A 17,492-nucleotide genomic window follows, 5' to 3' on the forward strand; every position below is an offset into this window, starting at 1 on the left:
CACCTTTTAGAGTCCACCTACTAAGAAAGATTACAGGTCTTCATATGGATCATAGAATCAAAGATTTGAATAAAAATTACAAATGATTCAAAAATGACTCAAATGTGTATACAAGTGCAGATTACAAAGGCATACCAAACAAAAAGAATGTGTTTAAACCCTTACAGCAAGATATATCAAACAAAGATAAATTACATTATGAATCCTTTTTTTTTTTTTCATTTTAATATCATGAATCCTTGAATGGCAACAACACCAAAGGCCTTATTGATATGTTCCACCTGCAGCTCTTGAAAACCTGGAACCTGAAGCAGAGGCATTATGGAATGACAAGCACACACTAAACTGCTAGCAAGAATTAACTAGGTCTATGAAATCAGTAAGTAGGAGAGTTTCGGTTTTTTCGTCCAAAGAAAAGGAGCTTTCTAAAACCTTTGGCTGCCTTAGGAGAGGTTTCATCATTGTTCCATTTCTTCCTGGAGTGCACTGGTTCTGCGTTCATCCCATCATTTGGCGGCGGAGTTGAGATCTCTATTTCAGAAATCCTAGGTGACAGAAACTTTTCATTCATTCCACCATTCCCTTCTATATTTACCGTGGCAAACTTAACAGTCTTTACAGGCGGTGGTGGCAAGGGATGAACTGTCATCTCGGGAATATCTTCAACAAAATCTTCTGGGGCTCTTTTGTCTTCAGAAACAACAGTAGATGCCTTAGTCAATTCCTCGTCACCTTTTACATGATCTAATTGCACTGGCTTATCTTCATTAAGCATATTCCCATTGGAGCTTCTGTCCTCTGATGTGTTTCTTTGAGAAATTTCCTTTTCTTCAGTTTTTTCTATTGAAGTACTCTGCAACTCCTGAATGTCTTTGAAATCATCAACAATGTCAGTAGGTTGAGTTTCTTTGGGTGTTGCTGGCTCCATTGGCAATGCTACTGTGACCTCTTTGGAGTCCTTTCCTAGTGCAACAGAGTCACTGGAAAGTACTTTGTTTGGGCCACTTTTCTTATCTGAAGCTCTGACTTTGTTTGAGCTTGATTCCTTGTCTTCAACACGAGCAGTCTTCTGAGATACTGTTGTTGAAGAACCATTTTCCTTCAAGGTTGACTTTTTGGGCTGGCTGGCTTTTGATTCAGCTGATGAGGCCTTTGAAGTATTCCTTGCAGTTGCAAGGCGTTCTATAGTGGAACTTCTAAGGACTGGCTTTGGTGATTTCTTAGTGTCCTGAGTCGAAGGTTGACTCTTCAAGGAAATCGTTGAAGTTTTATTTTCTGTGGAGCTCCTCCTGGAAGCAAGTGGATTAGCACCCCTAGCAGCACTCCTCTCAGCAATCCTCTTCTGGCGCTGAATCCGTAACTCCTCTATTTTCTTTCGATTCTCCTCTTCCTATGTGAAAATAGAAAGGCAAGGACCAGAAATCAGAAACAGATGTCATTATGCAACATCTTATACTGTATATGAACCGCATTACGACTTTCTAATGCACAAGACAATTGGAAATATATATGTGCTAAGGCATCATAAGCATTATATGGTGTCAAACACAATTGGAAAATGCAAATGCATACACTCTCTTGTTGTTTTGGATGGTTCCAAGAAAGAAAATGAAAGTAAAATAAAGCAATGCATCAAAACTCTTAGCAACATTTGAGTATTGCAGTCTACTTTCCCTCTTTCTGTCAGGGAACCAACTAGAACCCAAAGGTCGATAAATACCTGATCAAATTTAGTTTTCCATACTGTGGTTCTGCTTCCAGCTGGAGGTTTCCTGGTCTTTGCTGCTATGTGTGATTTACTCTTGACAAGAGATCCATTGGGAACTCTAGAACGAACTTCTTTATTTGAAAGTTTCCGCTCAGAACTTCCACGGTTTTTACCATTAGCACTCTTGTCATCAGCACCAGTTGTTTCAACATCAGAGTGTCTTCCATTCGCTTCAGCAGATAATACGTTCATTTCATAGTCGATTTCTCGAGTCCAAGAAGTCATGGCATTTCCCTCAGCTGAATCACGCCCAAGCATCATGTAAAGGTCATCTGGCTCATAGGAAACTGAAGCAGCCTTCTGTACATTTTCTGAATTGCCATTTTCGTATTGAGTAGCTTCAATTTCTGGAACCATGCCTATACCTATCCTTAACTGAGAATCAGATTGATCATCTCCCACTGATGGACCTTGAATCATGAAAGAGTCATCAGCGAAAACATCATTCTTCTTTGTCTCAGATTTGAAGCGGTCACGAGCCAATGAAGAAGCATTATCCCCATCAAACATTTTGAGGCCCATGATCTCATCCTGATTTGCTGATTTATCCAGTTGGTTGTTGATAAACCATTCTCCTTCTTTGCGACTTTTGATCATAGTAGACTCCGTGGTATAATCAGAGATAAAAGCTCGTGAATTAATCCCAGAATCATTACCTTGCAGAATTAACAACTCCTCATTTGTGCTCTCTCTCCTCTTAAAAAGCGGGCCACCAAATTCGTTAGTTCCAAAGTTTCCACCTCGAGTTTCACCTTCATGACCCCTATCCATCTGTGTGGCCAGAAAGGGATCACTTGACATTGATTTTTGCTTTGCTACTCGCTCACAGTTCGGGTTAAATGCTGATGACCTTCCGTCCTCAGAGCCCTTGCTTGCAAAATATTCCTCTTGCAACCTTATTGGTTGTCGATCTACTTCTGAGGAATCCAAATCCTTGTCCTGCAACAGAAGGTTCTGGAAAGCATCCCAGGGGCTGTTTCTTTTTGCTCCCTCAGAATTTTTTGCATTAGAAGCCTCAGCTTCCTGTTCTTCTTCATCATATGAAACAGAGTTTCGATGCTTGCTTCCATCATGTTTCTTCTGATGACGTGAAGCAGATTTATGATGTCTCCCCAGTGATCCAACAGCCTCCTCTACTTGCTGTTTGAGAGAATCTCCATCAATGAACTCCCCCTCATCAGAAGTCTCTTCAGAATCACTGCCCTTTTCCCCATTCCTCTTGGAAGAAATGTAATTAATGTTACGGATGACAACCTTTCTTGAGGATTTCTTTCCATGCTTTTTCTTATGCACCTGCTCTTCTGGTTCACTCTCAGAGCTGGAATCACTAGGCTCAGTGGATTCATCTTGCTTTGAAGTTTCATCTCCCTTACCACGTGAAGATTTCTTCTTGCTCTTAGAAGATGATTTATGATTTCTACGATCATCTGGTTCCCAAGCACGACCAAGACTAGAATCCTCTACATTTGGAGGCCAATGCATATTCCCTGGATAATATGGAGAGGCAGCATGCATACCTGGAAAAAGGTAGCCTTGATATGGAGGCATTTGTTGAAATACAGGACCCTGAAAATTATGCATGTACTGAGGAAGATGGGGTGGCCATGGCATTTGTACTTGGGCTTTACCATCTGCAGATGGCAAGCTACCACCTGTAGATGATGTTAAAAGATGTCAAAGCATGAAGTAGTAGTTCATTGCAGTGAACTACTCTACATAAGCGATTATAGGAACTCATAGCTCATCATTTGAGGCAGAAGTGGCATACCTGGGTTATTATCTCCACTCCCGGCATCAGAGGCATCAGCAGAACCATTTTCCTTCCCGCTTGAGAAATTTATCATAAAATTTTGATTAGGATCATTTTCTTCCCCAGCAAGTATGATTCCTGATGTTCCAAGGTAAGACAAGTCTGGTCTTGGACATGCTTGCATAGCTGCTAATTCTGCCATCCAAAGCCTATCTTCATTCTTTCTCTTGCATAGGTCCATGAAATTTATGCAAGCTTCCCTGAAAAAAAATAAATGGACTTTAAAATTTCAAATGGTGGAAGGAAAGTTCCAACACAATTGTCTATGGCTATGTGACAAATGAAAGCAAGTAAACAGCAACCATATGCAGATTAAAAGAAAAATTAAAAGTCAAATAAACTTGAAGATACGTGGTCCTTCATTTTGGATTTATAATATCGTAAAAACACACAAATTTTCCAGCAATTGTCTATCCAAGTGTTGGACATGGGTGAACTAGGCTGCCATCAACTTTAGCTTCAACTTCAAGTGTCTGATGCTGCAACTTTTTGGAATAAGTGTCTTTTTTGATGAGAAAAAGATACACCAGTAAGCTCCAATTCTGTCTATTGTTCATAATAGCCAACACATTCGCTTGAGTTTTATCACTAGAAAAACAGTCCTAGCTCCTAATGATGAAAATCATTTCCATTTCCACAGTGGCCTTCTATACCTTAAACGTGAAGCTCCAAAAGCATCTGCAAAAGATATGAGATCTTCTATATTATCAGGTTCATATCCAGCAACCAAAGCACGAGCATAAGCCATCGCTTGTTCTTTGCAGAGTACTTTCTTCCTAGTTTCCAGAACTCGTTGAAGACGAGCCCTGCATGTCAACCCCATTAAGCAAATAACAACATTTTAATAGAAATGTACAGTAAAATGAAGGTAATATAGCGAAGTGCAGGACAAGGTATTTACTTGGAATTTTCTTCCTGCACAGCATCAGCAGTTCCATTGAATTCACCTTTTGACTAAATGCAGCATCATAGTAGAAGTCTGGAATTAAGATGTGAGCTATCAAGGAAACAAAACGAAACAATGTTTGGTAGAAGGCAGAACATACCTTAAATGAAGAAATTGACTTTTGGAAATTTCCTGAAATAACTGACTCATTTCCTGTCAATTCCAAATTGGATGAAATCATACAATTTTCTGCATTAGCATTTAGCCCAGGGCTTAAAGGACATACTCTAACGTAATCTAAAGATCTGCAGTGAAGATTCCCCTTTTCAATTGAATGACCAGCTGCTATTATTCCCACACATGGAACTCAATCATTACAAATTGATGAATTTCATAAACAAATATGTGAAATTGCATGAAAAGAAAAGGTTCAATGCTGCAGCTTGATTACAGACACAAACATCGTAAACTTAAGGTCCAAACATACCATCTGCCTCTGTTGCCCCAGCAGCATTTGCTTCATTTGAGTGAATTGAATTATCAATCTGTTCAATCTCTCTCTCCACTGTCACAAATCTCTCAAGAACCTCTGGTGAGCTAACAAACCTCACAAACCTGTTAAAAACATAAAGAGCATTAACCGAGTTAATAATGCAACGAACGAAAACAAGATCCCCCAACCACCAAAAGATGGAAATTAACTAAGATATTACCATATCTGTAAATACTGATTAACTGAAATGCAGTCATTCAAGAGTTCAGTCAACAGATTATACCAAATTCAAAAAATGATTCTGTAGAGTTATCAAACATTTTTGAATTGACCAATCATCCAAGTTTTCTAATTGAGTGCCTTGGAATCCAATCTGTTACAACCTCACCACAGCGTAGTGTATGATGAGGCGATTCAATATTATTACAGAAAAAAAAAAAACCTCACTATAGCATAATGGACCTAAACCCAATAATCCAATGCCCTGGCTAAGTCACAAACACTCAACAACAATTGCCAATTATGGCAATTCCACATAAAGGCTCAACAACAATTGTTGCTAGATCTTTCCATATTTCCGAACGAAGCTTATAGAACACCTTGTCCATCTGTAACAAAAAATCACTCAACAATTCTGTTCCTGAATTTACCTTTGCAGGGTGCCCTTTGTGAACCAGGAAGGAGTTGAGCCCAATGGACGAAGGGTTATAGAGTACCCTCCTTTTGAAATCTGATCTTTAGCACTTTTGAGGTGTAAAATGAACGGTTCTAACAACCCTGATGCCAACTTCTCATTCTCTTTCCCAGCAAAAATCACCAGATCACACCTTCAATTTCAGACACAAAACGAGCGCCAACTTTCTCAGATGAAAGAGCACATAAAAAAGAAAACCAAAATCACATATTTTATACTTGATGCAAAATCAAAGAACCAAATAAACTTACCTGGTTCTAGTCGGGGTGAGTTGGAACAAAGCATAATCAAGACGTGTCCTGAAGTCCATAGTTAAGCCTTGAGACAGATACCAGCAGTTCCTGAGAGAGAGAGAGAGGGAGAAACAGACAGACAAACGGACAGAGAAGCAAACTCTAAATCTTCATAGGTTGAGTTCATCCATTGTTGGAAGTAGTTTTTTTTTTTTTTTCCTTTGTCAGTTCCTTACTACTCTTACAGAACCTGGGTCATTCTTTTTCTGTTGTGCTGACAGACTAAACATGGGAAAAGCTTAAGAAACTCATGGGGTTTTCAGGTAATGTAGTGCTATGCTGTTGGGAAGTTTTTTCATTGGATCTTGTGCTGCTTCTTTTTGCATTTTTGTACTTTTGTTTCTTGTTTTAGCTTGGAAGAATGTTGCATATTATGGAAACTAGAGAAAACAGAAGGAAAAAACTCGCCAGTTGCCAGCAAAGGGTTGATGAAGCTAGCTTTAGCATATGGGAAAGTTTCCAGGATCACAAGCAGAGTAGGGAAACAAGATTTTGATGATATTTTTATGGAACATGGGTCCCACTGACCGACAGTTGCATTCATCAAATTTTCATGAATTTAATTCATTTCAGGTTGTATTTTGTACAGGTTCGTTAGTTGAGAGGTCGTTTCTTTACTTTCTCCCTTTCATGTTTTGCTTTGCTGTCAGTTTCACTCTGGTCTGTAGAGTGAGATGGTGGGCAAAGAATAATCACTCTCACTCTTCCTTGTTCCAGGATTGCCAACCACAAAAATTACAGCAGCTTTCATCCCTGCCAAGCAAGTACTGCAAGGCACTCACTTCCATACCATACACATACTACTTCATGTTCACTCACGTGGATGGATCTCTCTTGGAACTGAATCATGCACCAATTAGCATGAATCTAATATATTTGTAAATGAACCTAATCTGGGTTTATAATTGTTACCCCAAATTATGAAATTATGCCAGGATGTGGGTGCCTTCTGCAATCAAAATTACCTCCAAATTACCCAGGACCCCCAAAGTTTGATTGTTGGTTCAAATATAGCTTTCATTTAATATATGCTATTAATTGTATAATTATAAAAGATTTCTACCCAACTTCAATTAGGAGGGTCCTAATGATTGTTGCTCATCAACAACCTTGCCACTCACTTCCCACATTGTACTTTGTGGTTAGTTCTGGTGCAACCAAAGCTTCCACAGAGGATGAGGCAATTATTTATTCAAGTTCCATTAGTCGTGGGCCATTGTAAAGAGCTGTTTACACAAGTTGTCAAATGGTACCTACCAAGATACATCAATTGCTTTTTTCTTATCAGTTAATAATTATAAGGTATTTGGAACTTTGGGTTTTTGCTATTTTGGTTCTTAGGATCAAAATTCATGGTTTTTAATTTATTATTGAGTCAAAAAGTATCGAAAAGTATCTATACGAACGTAAAGAGTAACGTGGACTGATTATTGTTGATTTTCTTTTTCTTATCTTGAAATAGAGGCAAAGGTGCAAAAGACATGAATATGCTGGCGCAAGAGGCCAGGGAATTTTGGATTCATGAGGCTCAGAAAAACAGGCAAAGCAAAAGCTGCCCTCATATACTTTACCACTGTGATAATAAGGTTAGTATGTGCCAATGTTGCTTCAGTCATGTGGGGTTGATGGGAAGCTTATCATAAAACAACCATTTTATCTTTCCTTAGCTGGATATATTATGACATTTTGTCCATGATGATGACCAAGTACCTATCTAAGTAGGAAACTGTATTTGGTCTATTTGACCCATTGTTCCCCCTCTAATTAATTTTCATTGAGACTTTGCACTGAAATTGCAACCACCACCAACATTACCAAGCAAGTAAAGTCTCTCCTCCCCAATACAAGCAGCCAAAAGAGCCATACATGATCTCATAATAAATGCAATTTCTAGTTAACATCTCAATTACTTGGTAGAACTTGTTTTCCTTCCTTACTTAACAAAATAGATAATAATTTGACTTCTTGTTCTCAATACCTTTAGCTTAATCATCATGAATTAGTTGAAAAATTTTAATTTGAAAGGTATAATTAAACTTCCGATAAACTCATATGATAAGTTATTTCCATGTTCAAATGTTACATCTTCAAATATAAACATGAAAATCATCATCAAATATACATATATATATATATAGTATACTTTAAAACTATTTTATTGTAATTAACTCTTTAATCATAAGAAGTATGAAGTTGAGAAACATGCTGCTAGCTGGTAAGTCAATACTCATACATAGTTGACAATTCCAAATTAAACTAAGGTGGCATCATTCTTTTGTCAAACCTTGATCTATCCTTCTATACATGTGATCAGTGAGTCTGCAACTTATCAGATATATAAACTAACTTTGGTCAACTCTTTAACGCAAAAATAAGTAGTGGTTCATCACTCTTTAGTAATTAAGATAAGAAAGTCAAATTAAGCAACTTATTCAATCCATAAATGCAATTTTTCATGCCCATAAAGTACTAAGAATTCCTTGTCTAAGTTTAAAAGAGTTCGATTTTCACTAATTAAATTGTAAGAATGTAATAATAATAATTTATAATTTATTTCAGAAAATATTATTCGTCTCATTGTCTTTATCTTAACACTTCTGCTTCTTGACTGGACTATACTTGATTAACTTATAAATTCATAAATTTTACTTGCAAATTTATCTAATATCCAAGACAAAAGTATCGAGACAAGTAACACGAGTTTTTTAAAATTTTATTTGGAAAAAGAGTGCTGCCTTGCATATGCACTACATCCAAGTGGTAAGTCCAGGCCAGTTTAGACTTCAATGGTCCAACCACATGGGCTATGGGGTCTACTGTGGTGGATATTATATGACTACAGCCTTTTATTTGGATAGAGACCCATCACTACTTTGAAGCCCAGAAACTATCCTCATCTTTATTAAAAAGTTAAAATACTTATTAAGTCTCCAGACTATGTTAGAAAAAATCAATTCAATTCTTATTTTTTTATTATATTCAATTAAATTATTAAATTTTTATTTCAGATTAAATGAGCTCATTTCCCTAATCATTGACTAACATCCATTAATTAACCATAAATGTAGTACTTTTATATTATGTTATCTGTCATATATAAGATGATGTGACATTAAATATTATTAATTAAGATTTATGTGTTTATTTTTTTATCCATTTACTCAATCCTAATTAATAATATTTGATGACACATCATCTACTATATAGTAGATGACATGAAATAAAAGTGTTACATATACTGTTGACTAATGAAAGTTAATCAATGATTAGAAAGAGGAGTTTATTGAATTCGAAATAACAATTTAAAAGCTTATTTGAAAGTAATAAAAGAATAAGAGTTTAATTGATTTTTTTGTCACAGTTCAGAGGCTTTTTTGAATATTTAACGTTAATAAAATCATTACAAATTTGTGATGTTGATACTTTATTTTAACGAAAAGATGTAGATTTAAACTAATTTTATATTAAATTTTAGTTATCGATTTGTTTATTAGATACTATATTGAATGTAAATAGAGTTTGTGACATACGTTAATTAAGTATTATTCAATTGTGTTGGTAATTTTAACTTATTTAGTTGGGATGAATAACAGTGTATAAGACGGATAAAAATCAAATTACTCATCAAAGTTACTATGGACAACCGTTGACGAAAAAAATAAACAGTTAAACGATTAATCAAAATGGGTTGGGTTTGATAAGATATCATAAAAGTACAAAATCAAATTAGATTATTAAAATTCAACGCGTAATTAAAGGCAGTATGCTGACTGTGGTAGGCGGTTTTCCATGGTAATGACAATGGCTTTGAAAGTGATATAGATGCCTTGGGGACAACATGTTTGGAGCTGTCTGCTTCTATATCCCTTGAAGAAGCTTTCAATTTTGCACGTGGTCGGATGTCTGTTTGTCCTTGCTTCTTCCAACGTTGAATGTCGAGGAAATAGCTTTGGGCCTGTTTGATTGGCCGTCGGTTTTGGTACTTTGGTTCTCTCATGCTTTCTCAGTTACTTCCTTGGAGAAATTAGAGTCAGAATTGTTGAACTCTTCATTAAATTTGCTCCTTCATATGACATGATATCATAAAATAATATTATTTTTATATTCGATTAAAATGTCATTGTAATAATATTCTATGAACGTAACTTATCCTAAATTTTTATAAGAAAATATATTAGAAAAAGCGATATTTGAACCTTACTTTTTAAACAAAGAAATCATATATCAACTAATAAATCAAATGTTCAAGTGTAAGATTTATTGTTTAATTTGATTCCAAATACAATCGTTATACGCTGTTATCAAGCTTTTATATGCAGATATGCACAGGAGGGGTTGTGCTGTTCCTTTATTCAACCTATGGTAGTTTAACAATTTTAATATTTATTTAATCGTTTTAAATGAAGAACTTCACAAAATTTTAACTAATAAATTCAATCCAAATCGACTACAAGAATATTCATTAATAAAAGGATTAAATTACAGTGTAATTAATGAATCTACTAAGATTTGGTCTATGCAAAATAATTAAAACATTGATAAGACAAGTGTAATATTTAAAAAAGTTTTTTCCCAATTTACAAGTAATTTCATTAATAAATATAGAAGTATACTTTGCCTTTGGAATATAGAATATGACTCACATATGGCCTTCTTTCACGAGTTTTGTGTTTATGCATGATCCATGAGTGGTGTGCAAGATACTCCATTGGTAAAGAAAATTAGGAGATAACAAAGAAAGGAAAATTAAAAATTTTCAGAGAAAAAAATATTCAAACTGTATATTTTGAATAAGGGTTTAGATAAAAGAGAGGAAATGAGAGAGAAATTGACTGTTATAAATATTCAAACTGTATATTCTATCGTTAAAGGTATATTCTATAAAATGAAAATATTCAAATATGATGTGTAAGTAAATTTTGACGTATTTATTTATATAGAATTTAAAATTTAAATAAACAATAAAAAGTGATTTTTGCAGTCAAATGAAGGCCAAGCCTTGAAATGGTTGAGCCATATAATTTTCCTTCCCATCCAATTCCATTCCTCCCCCAATTCTTTTCCTTCCATTTTCCGTCCCTTTTACTAATTCTTCAACTGGTTGGTGCATGTCAAAAGCACACCTCAACCCAAATCTTGGAACAGTATACTTTGTTAGAAGCTACCACATAATTTGCCACTAAGAAATTCCTTTCCTCTAATGGCGGTGAAGAAAGACTAATTAATTAACAAAGGTTTTCTTTCATGGTACTTTTTGTTTTTCTGATCAAACAGTCAAAGTAGACAAGCACTATACTATTCATGTCTTTCCTTTAGTCCCTGTTATTGTTTCTTTTTAAAATATGGTAAAGAAAGTAGAATCATGTCGTCAAAATTTCCCTTGGGATTATGTCTAAAGCACCCATGTACATCAAAGGGAGAGGAGAGATTCAATGTAACTTGTTTGAAGGGTCCAAGAAATTTTCCCAGATTTTCCCAAGGGGCTCATTGGATTTGGTCAAGGTTCGTGTTTCCTTTCCATGCCCCTCTTGTCAAAATCAAATACATGTAGTCTCCTGTTGTTCAAGCTTTCAATTCAACTATAGAAGTAAAAAGGCTTTGTAAACGAAGATTCTAAATCCACACTAGGAGAAAAACAGTTTAGGCCAAATCATTCAATCAGAGACTTCCTATATATATAGCCTTAGAACCCCAACATTCTTGAGGTACAAGCCATCGAAAAAGAAAAGAAAAGCGAAGCAAAAGAAGAAGAAAAAAGGGTTGATAGTGAAAAATATAATTAGGGTTTTTCCTTCTTTGAGAGACCATGCATATGCAACGCTATTCATCAGCCGCCATGGTGAACTTCCAGCGCACCTTTCTTGCTCGCGTAACAGCAACGAGTAAGATGGCGAATGGGGTTATGACAAATAAAGATTGTGATGTTTTCATTAACCATAGAGGCATTGACACCAAGAGGACTATAGCTACCTTACTTTACGATCACCTCTCGCGGCTAAACCTAAAACCTTTCTTAGACAACAAGAACATGAAACCCGGTGATAAGTTGTTCGACAACATCGATAACGCGATAAGGAATTGTAAGGTTGGCGTGACTGTGTTCTCACCCAACTACTGCAAGTCCTACTTCTGCCTCCATGAATTGGCTCTCATCATGGAGTCCAAGAAGAAGGTCATCCCAATCTTCTGTGACATTAAACCTTCACAACTTCGTGTTGTGAACGATGAAAATGTCCCTGCCAAGGATCTCCAGAGGTTCAAATTGGCTGTTGAGGAGGCCCAATGCACCGTAGGGCTCACGTTCGACTCTTTAAAAGGGTAAGATGAATCATTCTTTCATTAGCTATATATTCAACTTCATTTGCTTTCACATATATAACCTTGCGGAAAGACTTCTTGTTTTCTAACTTTTCTTTTTTTCCCTCAATGCTTTGCAGGAATTTATCTGATGTGGTGACCAGTGCTTCAGACTTTGTCATAGAAAGCTTGATTGAGATGGAGAACGAGGAACAGATGGTTAAGAGCTTGAGGACTTCTCCAATAACCCTTTGAGACTCAAAGTTAATTATGCTGCTGCCATCAAATTGTTGGCTTCTTTTCGTTTCCATTACATTCAATTCCTGTTAATAAGCATAGTGATTCTTTCCTTTGTTAATCTTTCACTTGTACACTTTGTAACTGAAACAAAAAAAAAGGTAACATAATTACATTTAAATCTTTGGTTCATTGTATAATTTTACTCATAATAAGATTTCAAGTTAATGAATATAAATACTCTTATGTTCAATATTCAAAGATTGGTTTCATGACTACTGTAAGTCAAGTACATTAAGTGGTTTCAAATTCTTGTTTCTTTGGTTTTGGCTTTTATATATGAATGAGAATTTGACATTTGCTTTCTCACAAACAGATGAGAGAAATAGAAATTGACAGGGTTTACACTTTGGAAATTATTTACTCTAAATCCAGCTTTTACTGAAGCTTGATTCAACTGATCTAGGCTAAGGCTACCATCAGTTCTTTCAGGACTTGTTACTTAATGCATCTAACTTCATTTCATACAATTAATTAAACATGTCACATCACATTTATATCCCTTCACTCTTATTGGATTGTTTTTCTAATCAGATGGCTACTCATTTTGATCATTTCTTGGCTTGGTGCGAAGGACCAGAGTTGCTTGAATGCATATTCTACATGAGTGCCTTCTTGAGTATATTTTAGTCCTAATTTATTCTAATTTTTGTAATCCTTATCTAAAGTATACTTATCTTAATTAAATTTCCTCCTGATATATTTATATTTACCATTTCTATAAAGGTCTTTTATTGGCTCATCTTAATTATTTATCAAGTGAAATTTACGTGTAATGATAGATACAATGAGACAGATGAAAGGAATGAGTAAAATGAAATGTATTAGATAATTCGATTTATTGTAATTCTTGTTTTCTATCATTGAGACAAAAGCTCAATCTAGTTTTAAATTATAATTAGAGATAAGATTAAATTATTGAAGAATGCTATTATAATTTTTTACAAGAGAGAAGCGATATATAATTGATCCAATTCCAAATCCGAAACCCCTCACGCATGTGCCATGCACAATCTTGAATTAAAATGAAATAAAGTCTCAACTCTATAAGGAAAACTTTTGTTTTGGCTACAAAAAAATTGATATATAAACTGTTAATTTATTCATTTCATGATAAATTTTTTTTTTAGAAACATTATCAACATTCAAAGCAATCAATTAGGATATTGAATCAATCCAATTTCACACACGAATTACTTATATTATATGTATTCACTATTCAAAAAAAATATAAATACTCATCAATGAAGAACGTAACGAAGAACGTAACGAAATACGCATACTTAATGTGAATTATCAAATCTCGTATTTGATCACAAATTGTAACATAAGTTATTACATCAAGAACATGTCTACTTGGATCTCTCATTTACAAGAAAAAGTTATACTATTCATTGTGTTTGCTATTATAAACTAATAATATAAATTAACAATATTATCGTATTTAAATATTTAATTTATTAATTAAAATATTATTTATTATTTAAAAAATAAAATTTAAATTTCTTTTTTTTAATAAAAAAAAAACTGACAATAGGTAGAAATGTGATAAATGTCTGCGCACTATGCACAGGCAAAGCAAGAAAAAACCATCAAGTTGACCAGCTCTGTTAAAGTTACAAAACGTGCAATTTGTGCCTTCTGCATGTCGGGATTCTCAGCCTCAAGGCCGTTTCCATCCCCAGCCGCCTTCAGAGAAGTAATACACAAGAATTACTAAAGAAAATAAAGGAAACTTGGGCTTTCGGGAAAGTAAGAAAAAGACGAAACTCGAGTCAACTATGGCGTGAGTATCAAGCTAACAATTCTTATCAGATTCTTAAGAACAGTAGTCAGATGGAAAACTTGGGAGCTTGAGCTCTCATGTCTCTTTTACACTCTGCTCAAGTCTTTGTAGTACAAAATTGTTAGTCATTACATACAACTTCTTGCCAATGGAAATAAAACAGCAAAAAGGATTGCTCTTTGTTCATGTTCTACATGAACCTGAAGCAAAACCTGAGACGGATGATGAACCTTTGTTACTAGTATCAGTAGAGGAAAGAAGAGGTCGAGTGAGAAAGAGAAGTCGAGGAATTGATCGAAGGTATTTCTCTCAGAATCCGATGAACGGCGTACCCCATTGCTTCAATCATCTCTGCTGCATACCTTATCATCACTGGCCTCAAAAACAATGCCCACAACCCTGCTACTGCCATCGCTATTGCTGCTCCCAAGCTCATCATTGCTAACTATAATTCTTTTTAAGCATTTCCACTACTGTTTAGTGCTTGGTCCAGGACTTACATTCTTGATGATTCGAGGTTTTTGTCAAGAGCGCAGCAAGGGCTGTTGGGTTTAGAAATATGTGCAACTATCAGGTAGAAATTACCTACCATTCTTAACTACTAGTCAGGGAAGGAAATTGGTGGGTGGGGGGTGCAGGTGGGAGGTGTGGTGAGGGAATTAGATTTATTTAGATTCCTGAAATCTGAACCTGAAAATGAGTTTCTGGGCCTTGATTTAGAGAGCTTGGAAACATGTAAATTCAGTCTGGGACAGCATATATATGAGTACTTTCAAATTGTAATCAAGACCTCCCAAATAACAAATATTACCATTAACAACTGAAATGCAGTTGCTGGACCTTGGCTTGATCATGACAGTGTGTGTTAGGCTCATGGAACCCCACCTAAATTTTGCATTTATTTGTAGCCTTGGGAGACCTGAAATTTGTTGGGTTGATCAGCTGCCAAAATTTATGAAGGTTTTTTGGAAAAGTTTTCTGTCGCATATATAATAGAGTCGTAGGAAAAGGTTGCAAAATTGTTAGGTCTTCATAGCCAAATCAAAAATGAATTCTGAATTGATTGTTGGGCCAATGACATAGCTGATTCATGCTGCTTTTACTCAAAATAATTAATAACAAATATAGCAAGTCACCTTAATGCTCTGAGGCAGAACAGCAACTTAGCTATGGAACTTGATTTATTTGACCTCTTGCAGGAAATCCTGCAGTTGGCCAAATCAGCAACATACCCTTCCCAGTTTTTTCCCTTAATATATCCAACAATAGTCCTCATGCCTCTAATTGAAAAACCCAAATTTTGTTACGTAAAAGGAGAACGAAAGATGGCGTTGGAGAGGGCCAGAGGGGGTCATTTCCTGAAATTATGCAATGTTTGGAGCATTCCTAATACGATTATTCCAAAGTGGTATGGTTTTCTTTGTCTGGCTTAGCCCAAAAAAAAAAAAAACGTGGTATCTGGTTTCTGACCGGAATGGTCTAATGGACCATTGTGTTTCCAGAAGCCATGCTTGATCAGCTGTTGTTTTCCATCAAAACTGAAGCACAATCAAGCGGATCTCTTTCACATACACAAAATATATTCTTTCAAAAAATGAAACAGAAATTCAAAGTTTGATTGGAGGAAAGCAAAAAAGAAGAAGAGTGGGCTGAGGGGGGAGAGTTAAAACTTTTGAATCTCTACATTCATGAACATGTGAGTCTTGATATGTTGTTCTCACACTAAAAGTTACAATGGTGTTTTTGCATGTAGTGATATCAATAGATGTGAATGAAAGGTTTACAAGAGTTTTTTTGTCATTTCTTTTGATTAATTAAATAATCACATATAAAAGTAAACTGCTTTACTTGCAAGTCTACAGAAAAATTATGTTTTACTAAGTGCTTCTGTTACTATATTTTATCATATAATCAACCCCACCAACATGCAATGATATGATGCTGCTTTTTTGACAGTTTCAAATGAATGTGTCAAATGATACAGAGATCTTGAAGGGTCAAATAAGTCACAGTCATGCTGGTAATTGAAGATGAAATTAAGTTTATCTAGTGAGAACTAATTAATTGGGCGGCTTAGGTGTCATGAGTCAAAATTTGAACTTAGTTTTGTATAATGTTAAATTTTGAAAATGGAGTTTAAGTGTATTTATAAATTATAAATTCATAGTTTTAATTCGAAAGATATATATGATAGATAGTGAAAGACTTAAGTTTATATATTTAAATTCATCTCATTTCTTGCTAACGTGAGATCCGTGACATTAAAACCTTTCTGTTTTTTTTGTATAACTACCTTGTTTCGACTGTATTAGCATTAGGAATTTGGGCTGAACCAAGTGCATCTATCCATCAACAACCCACTCCCATCTCCCTCTCATCTTTCTTTTTCTATTTTTTAGGTCAAAATACCCACCAAGTCCCAATACCCATATATATTTTTTTAATTTAGTCTTTGTATTCAAAATCGAAACAATTTAATGCCTTGATTTTGAAAATTATTTTAGTTTAGTCCCTCCCCCTAACGATATCTAATTTTGCTGTTAAAAAGTATAGCATTAGTGTTGATGTTAGTGCTGAGGTGGCATATTTTGATGACATGGCATCTAGTGTGATAATGTGACGATGCCACGTGGTACTAATATGATGACGTGGTAATGCTGACATATTAAAATGTTAGTGTTACGTGGCACATAAAAAAATTTTTTTAAAAAAATTTATATCATGTCATAAGGATTAAATTGAACAAAATTGAGATGTTAAGGGACTAAATTAAAAAAAATTTAAAAAATATAAATTTTTAAGTAAATGATAGATATACTTATTAATAAGCTAAATATTTAAGTGTAAAAGATTTATGAGATTAATATATATATATATTTTTTATTTGATTATTTAATTTTAGAATATGTACATTAATTTATTTTTTTTACAAAAATTAAGTTTAAATTCTTTTTTTATAAAAAATTTCAAAAAAATTCATATCTAAATTCAAATTTAGATGAATAACTTACATTATGTTGGAATAAAATAATATAAAAAGACTAAATAAATTCTTTTTTCTTTCTATTTATAACAGTATAAAAATTTGAAATTTATTTTACTTAATTTTTAACTTAAACTAAACTCAAAGTAGCAAAATAGGTTGATTTAGTTACAACTTTCACAATT

At 34.6% G+C, this 17,492-nt stretch overlaps 2 protein-coding genes across 2 annotated transcripts; one reads left to right on the top strand and one right to left on the bottom strand.

Moving 5' to 3' along the window:
* Window positions 1-37: 37 nt before the first annotated feature.
* On the bottom strand, window positions 38-6,421 carry CIP7 (COP1-interacting protein 7). Its single transcript, XM_021432075.1, has 9 exons — window positions 5,903-6,421; window positions 5,608-5,784; window positions 4,952-5,079; window positions 4,625-4,677; window positions 4,480-4,532; window positions 4,232-4,384; window positions 3,537-3,778; window positions 1,721-3,420; window positions 38-1,390 (listed from the first exon to the last, which is right to left on the bottom strand). The coding sequence occupies exons 1-9, from the start codon at window positions 5,959-5,961 to the stop codon at window positions 377-379; spliced, it is 3,579 nt and encodes a 1,192-aa protein (XP_021287750.1). The 5' UTR covers window positions 5,962-6,421; the 3' UTR covers window positions 38-376.
* Window positions 6,422-11,661: 5,240 nt separating this feature from the next.
* LOC110419931 (putative 2' cyclic ADP-D-ribose synthase BdTIR) lies at window positions 11,662-12,599 on the top strand. The gene is made up of 2 exons (XM_021433065.1): window positions 11,662-12,262; window positions 12,382-12,599. Exons 1-2 carry the CDS (start codon window positions 11,751-11,753, stop codon window positions 12,494-12,496), a joined length of 627 nt encoding a protein of 208 aa, XP_021288740.1. The 5' UTR covers window positions 11,662-11,750; the 3' UTR covers window positions 12,497-12,599.
* The last annotated feature ends 4,893 nt before the right edge of the window (window positions 12,600-17,492 follow it).

This window comes from Theobroma umbraticum, unplaced genomic scaffold (assembly GCF_002168275.2).
Source record: "Theobroma umbraticum cultivar Fairchild unplaced genomic scaffold, ASM216827v3 scaffold_67.0, whole genome shotgun sequence".
NCBI lineage: Eukaryota > Viridiplantae > Streptophyta > Magnoliopsida > Malvales > Malvaceae > Theobroma > Theobroma umbraticum.